Raw genomic sequence first — 17,666 nt, forward strand, 5'->3', positions numbered from 1 at the left:
AATTCTATAGAGCATTGTTCTAAGTGTTGGGGATACAGAGTTGAACGAGCCATACAATGTCCCTATCCTCATGGAGTTCAGGAAGACACACAATAAAGATGTAAACCATGACGATTATCAATAATGAAAAATGCTGAGAAGGAAATTAAGCGTTGTGATCGGGCGAGGGATGTTACTTGAGAGATTAATGTGACAGGGAAGATCTGACATCTAAACTGAAACATGAAGGATGAGAACAGCCCAACCGCGAACATCTTGCTTAACAAATATGTGTGGCAAGAATAGACGGATTGATGGATGGATGGACAGATGAACAAACGAACGGGTGGATTCTGGTGTGAATGAAAGTCATGCTGTTAATTGTCCCTAGTATGCTTAACACAAGAGAGGAAGGTGGTCAGGATGGGATGTAATGGGCCCCAAATTCCCAACCTTGCTCTCACCCGAGTGCTCATGGAACAAGCGGATTGGATCGAGGGTCTGCTGGGGGGCGACCGAGAACTCATGCCTTTCCCTTTAAGGCTGGAGCGGAAGACCACGGTGAAGGGCCTTTGTGTCGGCGGGAGAGAAATAGGCCCGCCCCTTTAAGAGGGCGGAGACGCTGAGTGGCGGCGGCTTCGAACGCGGCCTAGGGAGCCAGCCCCCAGGTTCCCGACCACCCTCCTTCGGCCCCAACCTGGGTTTCCAAGACGCCTCTCTCCGACCTCGCCCCAGAGACACTGTCGCCAGGACTCCGACCCTCCCACGTGGACTAAGGCCGAAGCCCCGGCGACCCCTGGAGTCAGGGTCTGTCCGGCCAAGCCGCGGCCGGAGCCTACTGGCGGTCGCCATGGTAATGCAGCGCCTGGGACCACCAGGCCTCCGGGTCCCCCGGCCGCAGGGACCTGTCTTCCGGGTTCCAGCGTCTCCCTCGTGCGAGCTGCAGGACCGGGTTAGGGTTTCAGGGAGAGCTTGGTGGGGTCGGGACGCCTGGCTCTAGTCAGGGCTCGGCTTAGACACGCCCGGCCCCCCAAGAAAGGTCTCTCCACCCACCTCCCTCAGGGCTTCATCTGCCAGTCTCTAGCCTTCCGTTTCACCAAGGAAGACTCCGGTTCATACTTACGGGTGTGCTCAAACGTCACGGCTCCTGGGGCCTCCCCCTCCCCCAACCATTCCAGTCTTATTTCTCGACATTGGGCGATAGGTCTCCCTAACTGTAGCTCTTGCTGCTTTGGCAGCTGGAGTTAGGCACAGCCCTTGGCTCTAGGGTTGACACACTTTTAATGCCGGCCACAGCAGCCCTGCTGTCCAGAAAGGAGGATCTGTGGGTACGAGGGTGGGGGGCGGAGGTGGGGGATGCATAATCCCACCCTCCCAGGACCCTAGCTTCTGGGTGTTAGATAAAAGGAAACCACTGACTTGTCTTTCAGAATCAAGGCCTCTGTGCTGGGCATGCTTGGATTTATGGTAATATCCCTTACATCTGACAAGGGTTCCCCAGGCCAAGCCTTTGGGGGTGTGGCAAAATCCTTAGACCCACATGCCCTGTACTGGGTCTAAAGAATGACACAGGCTCCCTTGGGCAGCCTTCTCTTTGCTTCCTCCCTCTTATTACAAGATTAAGGCAGATAGATCTAAGGGAATTATTTTATTAGACAGGATTCTAAATCATCATCTAAATCTTTAAGTAAACCCCATCTCTCCTCATCCTTTATTCCTTCCCCAACACGATGAAGATAAAAACAAGCAAACAGAAAACAGTACACCTGATGTCTTGTTAAAATTAGGAAAAAGCAGAGTGAAGACAAAATGTACTTGCAAATGGTATTTCTCCTCCAACCTCAATTGCTTTGTTTTCCTTTCAGGCATGCAGTCTGCAGAAGCTGTTTGCTGTGGAAGAGGAGTTTGAAGATGAGGTAAGGAAGTGTTGGTGATCAGAGATGGCACTCAGGCCTAGAACCCAGGTTTCCTTTTACCTGACATATGTATCTTTTTTTTCCTTTTTTCTCTGTGAGAGGCGGAGAGATGATGAGAAATATAAACAACCCACTTAACTGTCTTAAAAACAAATAAAAAACCAGAGAAATGAGCTGCTTAATTGTCATACCTTTAAATTATAAGGGCCTTTGCCTGGAAGCTGTGTCACGTGGATGATTGGATCCACCTTCATGATGACATACTTCACGTGGGAAGAAAGTTAATGGAGAGGCAGAGACAGTGCAGCTACTAGACAGCAGGGGGCCCAGGGTCACCAACTGGCCACCTGAGCCAGGGCAAAGTACTTCATTCTCTGGCCTTCCATTTTCTCTCTTACGACATGAAGGACGTTCTTCTGCCTCAAACATTCTTCCCTTCCCTCCTCTCTCTGGAGAGATGAGGGATTAGATTAGACCGGAAGCTGGCATCTTAGAATCACCTCTGCTGAGTCCCTGCCACATACCAAATAAATCAAAATGTCTGGGGATGGGCCCAGGCAGGGGTATTTTTAATCTCTGGGTGAAGCCAGAGACCACTGAACTAGTGATCTGCAATGCTGTCTTCCCACTCAGATCTAACAGATGTAGTTTCACCTGGGTGGCCCAAAATTGTTATGTCAAATCCTTTTCAGAAAGAAACAGGATTTAAGTGAATAAAGCCCCCAGAGGTAAATTAAATCGCTTAAGAATACAACACTGGGCTTCCTTGGTGGCTCAGTGGTAACGAGTCTGCCTGTCATTGCAGGAGAGATGGGTTCGATCCCTAATCTGGGAAGATCCCAGATGCTGTGGAGCAGCCAAGCCCATGCATCAACTATTGAGCCTGTGCTCTAGGGCCGGGGAGCCACAACTACTGAGCCCACGTGCCGTAACTACTGAAGCCACATGCCCTGGAGCCCCGTGCTCCGCAAAGAGAAGCTACCTCGGTGAAAAGCTTGTATGCTGCAACTCGAGTGTAGCCCCTACTTGCTGCAACTAGAGACAAGCTCATGCAGCACCGAAGGCCCAGCAAGCTAAAAAAGAATACAGCCCCAATAGCCAGCACCAACATTTAGATGTAACTCCAGTCAATGTGCGTGGAAACTACTAAACTACGTTTATAGAATAGAGTTGCTCTGGTTTATCAATGACAAGCCATTCAGAGCTACTTTTTGACTCCCAGTGGTTTGCTTTTAAGAAATCACTTCTAGATTTGTCTGGATGCCTAATTTATGCCTAGTGAGATGGTGCACCGGGAACCCTTGTGGCAGCCACAGCCCCACGCTTCCCTCCCTTTGAAGCTTTTGAAACTTGAGGTTTGAAGGGAAAAACAGACCTTTTAAAATTCCCTCTCTGGCTTGTCTCTTACCCTGAGGCCCCAAGACATAGTGACAGAGGCATGTATGAGTTCCAGTCCTGGTTCTGTGAAGTTACTTAACCTCTCTGAGTCTCGGTTTCTATATCCATAAAACAGGGATAATAATATACCTATTCATAGTGTCATTGTGAGAATTCATTGAGAGAATTCTGGTAAAATGTTTACCTGGTACCTGGCACCCAGTGAGGTGCTTCACATGTTAGGTGTTTTGTTATCATTTGGGGACTTGATTTTTGTTTTTAAAAATAACTCAAAACTGCCAGCTTTGTCAGGGAGATATGTGTCCTTGTCTTTGTCCTTCAGCTTTGGAGATGTGTAATTACAGACAGAAAAAGTGACCCTCCTGGGTCTTACCAGGTCAAGGTAGGACTGCTAGGCTAGTAATGGAATTAAGAGTGAAGGACTCTTGACAGCTCAAGTTTCTGTTCCATGACCAGTCCCTTTCCCCTTCCCAAGGCAAATGACATCATGTCTGAGAGGGAGCTCTTCAGGGGAAAAGGGCTCCATCAACTCCCAGGGTCATCAGGATTTTATTCCTGCTGTAATTCTAATATTATTATTATTACTAAGTCCTAAAGTAGTCCTGTTGGAGTATGCTAGTCTCCTGATAATACACCAAGCAGGAAAGATCCTTTCTCTAGCCTAGACAATCTAGTGCGGCAGCAGGGTGTGGAGGTGGAGGGGACCTTCCTGTCAGTTAAATCAGCAGTTCTGACTCAAAAACACCCTCGGAACAGGTCTGTTGCTCTTGAAGGTGTCAATCTCACCTTGCTTCCCAACTGGAATCCATACTTAATTTAACTTGCCTGAAAAGCTATATTTAACTTGTGCCTATTTTGCTGGATCCAAGGCCTCTTTGACTTACTGAAGACTCTGTGTGTGTGTGTGAGATGGGGGAATGAGTGGGTTGAGGACACGAAGCAAGACCAGCTCCTGAGTGCACAGGCTGGACACCAGAAAGCTGATTTCCTTGAGACAGGTGTGTGCCCTGGGGAATTTGTCTGACTTCTTGGTGACCTGGTTCCTTTGCTTCTCTTACTGCTCCAACTGCCACCACCACCACCCCTTCTCTCCCCTCCCCCTTGAGACTGAAGAAAGAGAGAAGCTACCTGAAGACTTAGCCTTAGAATGTGTCTGGCAGAAGCCTGGTGGTGGACTCTTGGGCGAGGTCAAAGGTGGTGAGAGAGTCTACAACTGCCTTGCATGTCTTGGTTTCTTGCTTGTGTGTATCTGCACACACAGACACACCACATGCCTGAAACAGTAAAAGCAGAGTGCTTCTTGATTTCCAGATGCCAAGAACCATTGTCTCTGCTTCTTTGTAGGATTTCTTGTCGGCTGTGGAGGATGCAGAGAACCAGTTTGTGGGCTCACGGCCTGTAAATGCCGGGTGCCTAAGACCTGTCTCCTCCCAGCCACAGGAGGCCCAGCTGCTGCCTCAAGTCACTGCCCCAGCAGAGGCTGCGGGCCTGCCAGCCCTGGGACTCCACCTTCCTACCTACCGTGGGCCTAAGGCCACTGGGGGTCCACCTCCCACAGGACCAGCTCCCCTAAGGCCTGTCTTGACATCCAGCAGCTGGACTGGCAATCAGGGAAGAGTGACACTGACAGAAGTGCTCGAAGAGCCAGGAAGACCCCAGACCTCAGCCTCCCACTCCCAGCTTACCTTCAGGAGCAAACAGCAGGTGATTGGTGGCTTCGAGGGGCCTGAACAAGATGAATTTGATAAGGTCCTGGCAAGCATGGAGCTGGAGGGGCCCAGCTTGGAGCTGCAACTTGGAGTTCACAGTGAGGCCACAGGAATCCTGCCCAGAGGGCAGCAGGAGGACTCTACATTGGCTAAAAAGGCTCGGGTGGCTGATCTGAGCAGACCTTGTCAAAGGGGGCCTGTGCCTGCTCCCCACGTAACTGGTATCCTGTCAGCCTGGGATGCACCCCCACCTCCTGCAGTCCTCTGCAGGACTCCACAACCTCACTTGAGACCTGGTGCCACGGGTAACTTTCCTGTCCCAGCTACCTCAATGGTTCGTGCTCAGCCACCCCACTGGGAAGCCTCTCCCGTGGGTCCCACTCCTCGAACACCCCAGCCTCTCCAAGCTGCTGACAGGCCCATTCAGAGCAGCCCTCAAAATCGTTTCCCTGCTCAGCCATTCCGGTCTCCAAACACCTGTTCAAGTGGCAAACTCCGTTTTCTTAGACCACGGACTCCCAACTCAAGCTGTGCTGCTCCCTCAAAGACCAGCTGTGGACTGTTTCCTCACGGCCCACCCCAACCCCGAACTCCAGGGTCTTCTGTCCTGTCTCCTGTCTGCACCCCGAAGGGTCCCGGTCCCTCCCCTCTCCCTCAGGTCGCTCTGCAGACGCCCATTGTCACCAACCACCTGGTGCGGCTGGTCACCGCTGCCAGCCGGACACCTCAGCAACCCACCTGCACCTCCACCGGGACCAAGATGCGCCGCTTCCCTGGCCCAGCAGGGCTCTTGCCTCACCAGGTGAGTGACAGCTGTGCTCTGGCCAGAGCCAGAGCTCCCCAGGCGGCTCCCCAGGCCGCTGGAGAACAGCCGGGTGTGTCCCAGCCCTGCCCAAACCCAGAGGATCTTCACATCCCCCAGGAAGTGGAGGAAGGAAGGGCATGGGTTAGGGGCTTTCCAGAGCTATGGGAGAAGTCAGAAGTGGGGAGAACAGAATGCCTGAAAACTCACATAGATGGAGATACCTAAGGCTCTGAGAACATCACAGTTTCCATTCATTTGTTGAGCACCTACTGTTTACTGCCCCTGGGGCAGGAAGACTCTGTTCTCTTATATTTACTAAGGACTGGTATGTGTTGGGCCCTTTGCTTGGACTTGAGTATACAGAAATTAACATAGAAATTGTGCTCATCCTTCAGAGCTTCCAGGGGAGTGGAAGAAGCAGACATAAACAATACGTAAAAGGGACAGAGAGAGTAGAGGTCATTCTCTGGGTGCTGGGGAGACACTGGGCTCCTTGTGCTTCCTGGGTGGGCTTTGGACAGATGAATAGATTTAGGGAGGTGCATGTTGGACGGCTGTGTCCTGGAGGACTTATCAGCAGTGGAAAGACAGGAGAGAGTGTGTGCAAAGGCACAGATTCTCTGGGAGGTCCACGGAACCATTCAGTGTGGCTGATGTGTGGGGTCACCATGGGGGAGTTAGGGCTGAGCCTGGAGTGTGGATTTCGGCAGCAGTAGAGAGACAGGGTCCCTCAGACTAGTCTTAGATCCAATCCCAGATAACTGGACTCCGAGAATCTGGTCTGGTTGTCATAGGTTACCCCTTTTCCTCACATTTGAAGGGTGTTTTCTTTAATCAGAAGCAATTTCTACCCATAAACTTGCTCTTCCCTGGCACTTTAAGAGAAATCCAAGGAAGCCATGTACATTCCTCCTGGGTTGGATCCCTGTCAGGAAGGGTGAGGTCCCTGAGAAGGGGTTTGGGGAAAGCTACGCTCTTACTCACTTCAGGCCTCTCTATTCAGGTCATCACCCGCTTCAGGAAGCCCTGGGGTTTGTTCCTGAGCCAGCTCCAGCTTCCTCACATTTCCCCAAACGGTCCCCAAAGCATCTTTTTTGAGCTGCCAGCGAGGCTCTTGAGACTTTGTTAGGAGAGATGTAATATGTGTTAATTGTCCCTGATAGTTTCCTGAACTCATTATGTAACCCAGACAAGAAGCTGTACTTGTAAATAACAGCTGCTGAGCTTGCTCTCGCCTTCTCCTCCTCTCTCCCCTCGTAGCACAGTGGGAAAAATCTGGACGACATCATGGTTTCCACGCCCCAAACTCCGACTCACGGTGCTCTGGCTAAATTCCGGACAGAGGTAACTGACTCCATGCAAATGTTAACTTCCTGGAACTCATTTAAGAGTGAGGGACATCCTTCTGTGTTTCAGAACCTGAGAATCAGAATCAGTGCTGCTCAGCCTTTTTTCTGGGGTCACACACCATAGCACGTTGAGGGACGCCCGTCCTGATGCCAAAGGGGTGTTAACTGATGCCATGGTTTCAGCCTTCTTTCCCAGCTAAGAAAGAACAGCCTGGCTAACTCCATCTGCCCTCAGCAGAGGAGAGTGTAATAAGTATCAGGAAATTGTATCTCGGGAACCCTTCCTCTCAGGTTTCTGGGAATCAAGCTGGGAAGCTTGTGCCTTCACCTTGCCTCTGGTGGGTTCCCTCTTGGTGGGTGAGACTCAGCCTCCCACCTCCCTGGGATTCTGGTTGACCTGCTCTGCCCCCTAGATCCACTTTTGCTTTTAATTCTCTCTAGAAGTTTTTCTCTTTGCTATAACTGTGTATATCTACCAATCCATTTCAGCTCCAAAACAGTAAATACTCATCTGATTTTAAAGCATTTTTTAATATAACAAGGTGTACAGTTAAAGCCAGAGGCATCTCAAGTAATTGGTTTCAAGATTTCCTGGAAGCCTATAAATGTATGTGGGAGCTCCCTAGCCCTAAGTCTTTTCAAGTTCATTACAAGGGACAAGCATACCTAGCCTTTTGCATTTATATAATTAAAGTCAGGTCCTGATTTAAAATAAACTAAGTTACAGAGGACCTTTGCTCTTGTTTCTCAGTGAAAGATGTGATATGCAGCAAGTTTTCACATACCCTTTTCTGAACCTTGAGATAAATGAAGGGAGAAAGCATGGCCACCGTGCTGCCGGGAATTCATCCTTGCTACCCCGCCCCCCTATTCCGGCTCAGTCAGGGTCTCTAGCAAAGTGGACCCGTGAACACCAGGCTCCCCTTCTGCTCTGTTGTGCCAGGTTGTTACTAGTTCCCAAGCATCGGTGGAGGAGGACTTTGGACGAGGGCCCTGGCTGACCATGAAATCTACTCTGGGCCTGGATGAGAGAGACCCTACTTGCTTCCTTTGTACCTATAGCATCATCATGGTGCTGCGAAAGGTAAGGGTTCTGGACGCTGAGACCCAGAGGAAGGGCCGTTTTTATATCTCTCCCAAACCTTCCCTGCTCCACCTTAGGAAAGAGGCGCTCTGTTTGCTCCCTCCTACCCTAGGCCTGTCTCTGAGCAGCAGCATGAAGATACCATTGGGTAGTATCTTCCCCTCACCTACCTTTTCACTGCCATCCACAATATCAGGCACAGGCAGAACTGGGTTACGGGCATGTCTCCATACATCTGAGTCCTGAATAGGGTACGGTAAGCACACTGCTCCCCTTAGAGCTCCCCATAGGTCAGAAGTCACGTGCAGACTCATGTTAGTACATATGCTAACATGTTCCTGCCTATGGTCTGTGTAATAGAGATCTATATAAATATATATATATAAATACATAAGAGAAAGGAGGCAGGAGAAAGAAATGAAGGACCTGCCAGCTTCAAGTCTGCCGGGGGAGATGGGCTGAGCCCTTTAAACTGCCCCATGGCCCTCCACAAAGGAAGATCATCACCACACTGGTACACTGCATCACCACCCCCACCCCTCCCCAGGTTGCCCTGGCTCACTTGGGAACCTGAACTTTACAGATGGGACATGGCTGGCTCAGCAAATGCCTCTCCTTGTAACCAGGCAGCCCTGAAGCAGCTTCCTGGGAACAAAGTCCCCAACATGGCGGTGATGATCAAGTCCCTGACTCGGAGCACAATGGATGCCAGCGTGGTTTTCAAGGACCCCACGGGTGAGGAGTTAGGTTCTGGGAGTGTCTGACGAGTGGCCCCATTGAGGTCAGCAGGTGAAGAGGAGCTACCCTCTGCATTCACAGTTAGGATAACTGAGACACTGAGCCACCTACTTCCCAGCTGGGCCCAGATCAGGCACTGTGCTGCCCTTGACCCTGAGACTGATGGGCGGCATGGTGTTTGCAGGAGAGATGCAGGGCACAGTGCACAGGTTGCTGCTGGAGACGCGCCAGAATGAGCTGAAACCTGGCTCAGTGCTTCTGCTCAAGCAGGTACTCTCCCCCTCCTTCCATGGAGAAAGCCCTGGTTGTCTCTCTGATTCCCTGCCTTCCCAGGCCCCAGGCAGAGAGTAGCTGCGCTGGTGCTAGACCCTGGCTTACTGGAGCTGAGTAAAGGCCTGACCTCCATCCTTCAGGGGGTGGGTGGTAGTGGGAGTGGTCTGTGAAGGGCCAGGGGTGGGTAAGTGGTTCTACTCTGTCACCAGGGTTGAGGCGGAAGTGATTTCTGTGATCCTGGTGCAGAGGCCACCAAGGGAGAGGCAGGCGGGACCAGGTGGCCATCGGTGCTCTCTTAGGACACTGGACCCCCCCACCCACCCCTTCTCTCCTCCAGATCGGAGTGTTTTCACCTTCACTCCGAAACCACTACCTTAACGTGACTCCCAACAACCTGGTCCATGTTTATAGTCCAGATTCTGGAGACGGGAACATCCTCAAGCAATCTCAGTCCTTCCCCAAGGTAAGAGGAGCAGGATGGAGGAGGGATGGGTAGAGCCGCTCTCCACCTGGACCTTCTGGTTTCTTCCCTTCCTCCACCCTGGGGAACAGGGATGTGAGGTGGACCGTTGCCCTAAAGTGAAAAGATGCCTTTGGGGACAGGGCCATCGCCTCCTGTCCCTGGTCCAGCCACCTGCCAGATGGCACGGTAACAGGACCTAGAGGAGCAGCTGGCTTCTGAGTGATCCCTGAGTGTCTGATGGCAGACTTGAACGTCATAGAGCATGGGAGTCACTTGAGAACTAACCAAGGTGACAGTCCACGAGGGGGCGGGGCCCTCAGTGAGTGACTGGGGGTTGGACTTGCTGCAGGTGGCTGTGCGGAAAACAGACAGCTACAGACGGTCTGTCAGGTGAGCCAGCCCTTGCTCGACATCTTTCCCCCTGCTTTCCACTCTGGACACCAGCCCAGAGTGCCTTGGGGAACCAAGGAAGACTGAGTTCCAGGCAGCTCCACTCCAGGGTGAGGGTGCAGAGCCTGGCCTTGCCGTGGCACACAGTGTCCCCTCTGGCCACCTGCACCTTCCTGGGATCCTGGGTTGTTGTTGTGGCCTGGCCTGGGGGTCAGGAGACCTGGGTTATGTCCCTGCTCTGCTGGAAATTTGTAACATGACCTTGGGCAAGTCCTGTCCCTTCCCCTGCTGTTGCTTTGTCTATAAAGTCAGTCTATAAAGTTATACTCAGTGACATCTAGTCAAGTTATGCTTTTAGCTCTAATTTGCTACTCCTCATCTTTCTCCCTAACCTTCTACATTCTCTCAGTATCACCCCTTTCTAACAAAGCATCTTAATTTCCTTTTAAATTTCAAGTCACCCCTGGATTTCCCTGGTGGTCCAGTGGTTAGGATTCCACGCTTCCACTGCAGGGGGCACAGGCTCAGTCCCTGGTCAAGGAACTAAGATCCTGCAAGCCAAATGCCATGGCCAAAAAAAAAAAATCCAAGTCATCCATACTTGTTGAAAAAAAATTGAAATGGTACAGAATAAAGAAACATAAAACTGACCCTTCCCTGTTTGCATTCCCTAGGGCTAACCATGGTTAACAGATTTAATTACTAATTTTAATTACCTATTCATATATTAGTTATTTGGGGGATTGTTAACAGCTCATTTTTAATTCCAGCCTAACTCCTTAGTATATTTCTGAATGGACTCTTCACTGTCTGCTCCAGTTACAGAGATTCCCTAAAACATCAGATACCAACTGAATTAGAAAAGAAAAACAGCCAAAAAGTTTTTTGGTTTTGTTCTATTTATTTATTTTTAAATTATCTGCTCTTTGGGGTGTTTGGTATTTCAGCTACCTCCCCAGCATGGGCTGGGTGACTGGCCACTGCTGCATTCCTCTGTCCTGTCTTCTGAGCTCCTACCTATTCCTTTGAGCTTGTCTGGGTGGAGATGGTACCTTCCAGAGAGATTTCAGGGGCACAGGTATTAGTAACCAGATCCTCTGTCCCCAGGATCTCGGAAGTTTCCATAAAAGCCTCCAGCAAGAGAGCGAGAAACCTGGGAAAGGCCTCCAAACAGCACAGAACCCAGAGGCAGGGGCGTCCCCTGAGAAAGAACTCCCAGAAGCAGGTAAGACCATCAGTCCACCCAGGAGCCAAAAAGATTCTCCTTCTGTTTCCTCTTGAATAGCTCAGGCAGATTGTTCTGGCTGCATCTTGTTCCTCCTCCTGTGAATCTTTGGATCTTACAGAAATTAGATGTGGTGTCTTTCCTGGCAAGGCTGCAAGCCACAAACTAATTAACACAAAGAATGTGATCCTCAGCTCCCGCGTTTCCAGGCCATGTGCTGTTAGCCACAAGGAGGAGATAGACTGGCGCCAGCCTTGAGTCTTCTGTGGGCTGATGGCTAAACCACAGAGGCAGATTTCTCCATCCTGCCTAAGCTCTGAGGCCCTCCAGGTGGTGCTAAGGGGTCCAGCATCCCTGTGGTTAGGGTGGGACCAGGATACAGACCTGAGAGGCCCAAATACAGACCTCTTCATGGAGGGCCAACTTGTTCCTCAGGAGGGAACCTTACCCAGGTGATGCTAACACAGTCCAGATCTGGTCCTTAGCTCTTGGATCCCATAAATGCAACCCTCATGGGATTATGGGTTGGTGTCTCCATGTTAACCAAATTCTCAGTAGACCATGGATAAGCCACAGAGCCCATTTATTTATATTGTATGAAAAAGTATCTACCCCGTGTGCTGGAAACTTCTCTAGAATCTTCCACTATCTCCTTGTAAGTCAGCTTGAGGACAAGCCAAACCCTCCTCAGAAGGTTGTTGGTGGTCATGGAATAAGAGTGAGGCAAGCTGCCTGTAGAATGTTGTGGTTGGCATCACATCTCCACACTAGGGACAGACCTGCCAGGCAGGCAGCTGCTGGTGGTGGCCAGGCAGCACTGGGAGACACAGATGCGGATTCCTGCCCTTGCGTCCCATTCTCCTTGACTCACACTGGCTGCTCACTCCCCTTCATTTACCCTAGTGGTTCTCCAGACAGTGTAGCTAGTGAGCGGCAACTTTTTTGTTAAAATCAAATTCCAGTCCTACTTCCCCGGGTACAATGCTGGTCACCCTAGTTAAATGCCCCTAAACTGACTTCTGGGCTTCCCAGATGGCACAGTGGTAAAGAATCTGCCTGCCAATGCAGGAGACGTAGGTTTGATCCCTGGGTTGGAAAGATCTCCTGGAACAGGAGATGGCAACCCACGCCAGTATTCTTGCCTGGAAAATTCCATGGACAAAGAACCCTGGCGGGCTATAGTCCATAAGGTCACAAAGACTCGGACTGAGCGTGCACGCAGACTGCCTTCTGCCCTTCTAACAGCAGTGTTTGTCCAGTGCTCTCTGCCAGACTGGGAGCTGGCCTCTGCAGGTGTAGTTTCCAGCTTGACTGACGCTAGGGCTGCCTAATCCCGTCCATTCAGCGGGCGTTTTCTAGTTGGAAGCCGTGGCTCTGGCGTCAAATGGATGCGCACTTGGGCAAGTTCTTTAAACCCTGTTCTCTTGGGCAAAGTAAGGATTGTAACAGGAACCACCACGAGATGCCCTCTGCAGGGGCCCTGTGGGGCCGAAGTGAAGTGATGAGTGTAACATGTGCGGGCCTGTGCCTGGCAACAGGTGTGCCCCCAGTGCGTGTTAGCGGCTCTTGTTCACAGTCAGAGCAGCAGCAGGGTTACTGAGGTGGGCTGTTTCCAGCTTCTCAGGCATAAGTGCCCACCCGAGAACTGTAGTCAGGACAGTTACTTCTGTCCTCTCGGCTCATAGAGGCGCTTTGGGGGAGGGGACGGTGACTTCTCCCACCGTGCAGAGTGCAGAGGAGAGACCATGTGAATGAGCTGTGTGATTCTGAGCGCATCTAAGGGCTGTTCCCAGCCTGCTTTCTCCCTCTGTCCAACCAGACGGTTGCACTAGGAGACCTCTGACGCCTTTCTGCTCAGGCGCTGTGCTTCAGGGTGGAAAGAAGAACCATGGAGGCCCAGGGGGAGCCCCTGTCTTTGCAGAGTGACCCTGGCATGTTGCCTCTGCCTTTTGCTGAGTGTGGGAGCAGAAAGGAGACGGAAGTCAGGCCAGCCTCAGGCCTATCGATTTGGGGACCACTGCCTAGAGAGCCCCCTCCCTGACCGCAGCCGGGTGCAGACCCTCCTGAAGGCAGGAAGCGTCAGCTCTGAGTCCCAGGGGCCCTCAGGTTATCACTGAGTCTCCCACCCTCCCTGTCCTCCCCTGCAGATGACCTGGATGGACTCCTGAGCGAGCTCCCCGAAGACTTCTTCTGTGGGACCAGCAATTGGGACTGCCCCAAGGCAGGGCACCCACCGTGAGCTGGCAGCCTCTCAGCACCGTGGCAGAGCCCCGGTTGTCTGACCATGTGCCTGGGAGAGAGGAGGACCAGCACAGCTGGAGAGCAGACAGAGTTCTGAGGCCTCTGAGGTGGTTCCCACTCTGGACACTTTCCCCGAGAACACCCTTGTCCCTTGGATTCTGCACTGTCGTCACTTTGGGTCTTCCTTTGGCAAACGGAACTCTGCTCAGTATTGGATCTACTGTCCTTCAAGCCCTCAGATGCATCTCCCTTCTCCTTCTCGAACAGGGAAGGTGTGTCACTCTCCCACCTCGCTTGACTTTAGAGGATGCTGGGCCTGGTCCCTTGACTCCCTAGTCCCAGGACAGCTGAGGAGCCAAGAGAAGCTGTGGCTTCTGTGGCAACCTATCCCTCTGGACAAGGAAGGAACACACTCAGGCTTCCCTCTGCTTTGTCTCTTGAGACCTATAGCTGCCCAGCTCACCTGTGTCCAGGGCTCGAAGATGCGGGGGCATGGGTGTGACTGGGGCATCTTATTCTGAAATAAAAGCAGCTGCCTGCTTCACCTGCCTCCCTCTCTTTCCCAGCCTCTCAGCTCCTTGTCCTGTCTGCCCTACCCCTGGTGCCTTGGCCAGGACAGAGCCAAAGCTGCTCATTTTCTTTCTCTTTTCTTATAGACTTTTTTTTTTTTTGCTGTACTGGGTCTTAGTTGTAGCACATGGGATCTTTAGTTCCAGCATGTGAACTGTTAGCTGCAGCATGTGGGATCTAGTTCCCCAACCAGGGATCAATCCCAGGCCCTCTGCATTGGGAGCTCAGAGTCTTAGCCACTAGACCACCAGAGAAGTCCCTATAAACTTTTTCTTTTAGACAGTTTTAGATTTATAGGATTATTGCAGAGATGTTACAGGGAGTTCTATACCTCACAACCAGTCTAAGAGCCAGTATTGACACATTATTAACTGAACTCTATGCTTTATTGACATTAACCCAGTTTTCCCCTGATATTCTCTTTCCCTTCCAGGATCCCACGTAACATTTAGTCATCTTGTCTGTATAGACTTCTCTTGGCTGTGGTAATTTCTCAGACTTTCCTTGTTTCTTAATGACCATGACAGCTTCCAGGAGCACAGGTCTCGCTTCTTGTCGGATACCCCCCTGTTGGAATTTGTCTGGTGTGTTTTCATGATTAGACGAGGGTTATGTGTTTGGGAGAGGAAACGCACAAAGGTGAGCTCCTGTTCTCATCGCATCATATCAAGGGTTGGTGTTGACCTTGATCACCTGGCTGAGATAGGGTTTGTCAGGTTTGGTCAGGTTTCTCCGCTGTCAAGTTACTCTTTTTCTACCTTTCCACACGATACCCTTTGGAAGGAAGTCACTCTGCCACCCACACTTAAGGAGTGAGGGGTTATGTTCTGCCTCTTGAAGGGCAGAATATCTACATGGATGATTTGAAATCCTGCATGGAAGATTGGTCTGTTTTCCCTTATTTTTTGTTCTTTCACCCATTTATTATCAGTATGGACACATGGATATTTATTTTATACTTTGGGTTAGAGTCCACTATTACTTTATTCTGTTGCTAAGCAACTCTTCGCCACTGTAGATTCTCTGTACCACCTTGAAGGCAAGAACTGGACAAGGGTCATGGGTAGGGTATAAAAGGTCTAATTATACCAAGTAACCAGCCAACCTTGTTTTCCTTTACGGAATGAAGGGAAAAGAGGAAGATCCTCTCAACATACGGTTGAGGGGATGTGAGCCCAGTTTGATGGCCAGCTTTGCCTGCCTCTGCCTCGGTTTTCATCAGGCAGCTGTGAGTCGGGGCCTCCAATAGACTTGGCACTGCTCTGGGGAAGGTATTATTTTCCCTGTTTCCAAAGAGATCCCATGGATCCCAGCCTCAAAGCGGAAGGGATCGAGTGCCTTAGGAACTCCATGTTCACCTGGTGACTGGTGGCAGTGGGACTCTTCTAGAAGGCTTTTGTGGCCCAAGCCTGGGAACAGGCAGGAGCTAATTCACCAGCTCTGCCCTTTCACACTCTCACTTAGTCTTTCTGCTTGAACACCTACCTGAGGTGGTTGGATGGCTTCACCGATTCCATGGACATGAGTTTGGGCAGACTCCAGAAAATGGTGAGGGACCAGGAAGCCTAGAGGGCTGTAGTCCGTAGGTTCAGGAAGAGTCAGACATGACTTGGTGACTGAACACCTGAGCACACCACATACTTCCTTCTCTTCCCCCACTGCTAACTCCCCAGCTCTGCCTCCCCAGCTTAGATCTGGGCCAGAGCCCTTCTACTCCAGTGGTCTTCGTGCATCTAAACCACCCATTCCCCCGGCCTGTGTACCCATCCCCCCTCAGCCCCTTGGAGCTCTGTTCTTCACTCTTAGCCATCTTGATCAATGCCCTCGTTTCTTGTGTATTTCATCACCCCACAGGCTCTGAGCTCCCAGAAGACAGGCTGGGTATCCAGTCACCTGGCCCTGTTTCTGCCAGTAAAACTGGGCTCCCTGTGGGTTCATGTGTGGGTTGAAGTAAAGGCCTCAGGAAGTGAATGCTGTGCATAGTTTTTCTGCCCTCAGGAAGTTAAGGCTAAGGACAGGACACAGAACATATGGTGTCTCTGGGGACTGAGCTGTAGTCAGCACCTTCAGGCCTGTGGCAAGAAGGCTGCAGAGAGGCTGGGGAGGTCAGTGCAGCCTCAGGCCCCGCTCACAATGACTGCTGTGAACCTCAGAGAAGGCCCCTCATGGCCCCACCCACCTTGCCAGCTCCCAACCCTGGGAACCCAGCTGTGGGTGCTCAGCCGGGCCGTTGGTGGGGCAATTAAAACACCAAATGAGTGCCAACAGGGTTAATCACACCTGCATTTATAGAGGCGCCTTTCTCTGAGGATCTCCAAGCCCTCGCTGGGCATGATCTCATTGCTTCTCTGGGATCCTCCACCCTGGAATACCACCAAGAAGCTGGGGCCAGAGTGGGTGAACAGCAGGGTAAAGGCAGAGCCAGAAACAACCCAGGCTGCTGCCACACACGTGGGCAGGCAGATGCGTGTCTGCTCTGGCGGAGAACGGGGGCCTTCAGTCAAAGTGCTGCACATAGGAGGCCAGCCTGCAACAAGACCTACTGTGGGCCACGTCCTGCTGGAAACCAGAAACCCAACTGAACCCATTCAGGTCCTGCTCTGGAGCCCACATCCAGGGCAGCAAGCCATGGGCACACATTAGGTCCTCCAGGAGCATGGATGGGGGAGGGGCTGGAATCTCAGGGGTGGGAGACCTGAGCAGGTGTCTCCCAGAGCAGGTGGCCTTTGAGGTGGACTTTGAAGGATGAGTCAGAAGGGACTTACAAGCGGAGGGAACGGCAGGGAAGGGCGAGGAAATGTGAGGGGAATGGTTCCTGACGTGGAGCCAAACCAGGGCATGGGGGTTAGTGGGAGAGAGCAGAAGTCAGCAAACGTTTTTAAGCTGGGAAATGAACCATTTCAGACAGATCCTTCCCTATGGGCAGTGGAGCAGAAGAGGGGACATCAGGTAGGAGGCTAGGCTGGTCCAGGTTAAAAGTCTTGAGATGGTAACTGAAAATGTGAGAATGAGGTGGAGAGCACGTGTGTGCGCGCGCACGTGTGTGTGTGTGTGTGTGGACTGGGACAGCCAGGGCGTGCACCTGCAGTCAGGGCAGGATGGGAACAGGCCGACCCTGAGGGGCCGAGAGGCCACCCTCCACCCAGGAGCTGAGGAGAGCTTCTGCGGCCAGGATTGGCCAGCCTCCCTCCCGCCCTCCCCTTCACTGCTTGGAACCCACAGCAGCTAGTGCTGTTTCACGGCCTCATTCCTCCCCCTAGAGGCTCCTGACAGCAGAGCCACTTTGGGTGAGTGGTTTTGCAGCTTGAAGGTCTCCATGGTCCCCAGAGTTGTGAGGTCAAGCTCTTGGTCCTCCTCAGGCAGCATGTGAGCCCTTTTAGGAGCTAGGGGAAATCAAACAAGAAAACCCTAACCAAGATTCACTGAAGGCAGTGTTAGGGACCATGCTGTCCTGCTTGGAAGGTGGGGAGAGGCGCCCTTACTGAATCACTCCATCTCTGGAGTCAGACACACAGGATCCCAGCCT

General features: G+C 51.6%; 1 protein-coding gene across 1 annotated transcript; it reads left to right on the forward strand.

The window, feature by feature from the left end:
* Positions 1-605: 605 nt before the first annotated feature.
* On the forward strand, positions 606-14,189 carry HROB (homologous recombination factor with OB-fold). The gene is made up of 10 exons (XM_055397596.2): positions 606-832; positions 1,845-1,895; positions 4,638-5,804; positions 7,068-7,151; positions 8,100-8,240; positions 8,867-8,975; positions 9,163-9,248; positions 9,589-9,714; positions 11,212-11,329; positions 13,477-14,189. The coding sequence occupies exons 1-10, from the start codon at positions 830-832 to the stop codon at positions 13,566-13,568; spliced, it is 1,977 nt and encodes a 658-aa protein (XP_055253571.2). The 5' UTR covers positions 606-829; the 3' UTR covers positions 13,569-14,189.
* The last annotated feature ends 3,477 nt before the right edge of the window (positions 14,190-17,666 follow it).

Source organism: Moschus berezovskii, chromosome 20 (assembly GCF_049115385.1).
Source record: "Moschus berezovskii isolate FMDL1 chromosome 20, NW_MosBer_1.0, whole genome shotgun sequence".
Taxonomy (NCBI): Eukaryota; Metazoa; Chordata; class Mammalia; order Artiodactyla; family Moschidae; genus Moschus; species Moschus berezovskii.

What these genes read in the sequence shown, in the direction of transcription:
- HROB (XM_055397596.2), top strand. An exon ending in TGGCTAAATTCCGGACAGAG is followed by an intron (nt 7,152 to 8,099) that starts GTAACTGACTCC and finishes CTGTTGTGCCAG; the next exon opens with GTTGTTACTAGTTCCCAAGC. An exon ending in TCATCATGGTGCTGCGAAAG is followed by an intron (nt 8,241 to 8,866) that starts GTAAGGGTTCTG and finishes CCTTGTAACCAG; the next exon opens with GCAGCCCTGAAGCAGCTTCC.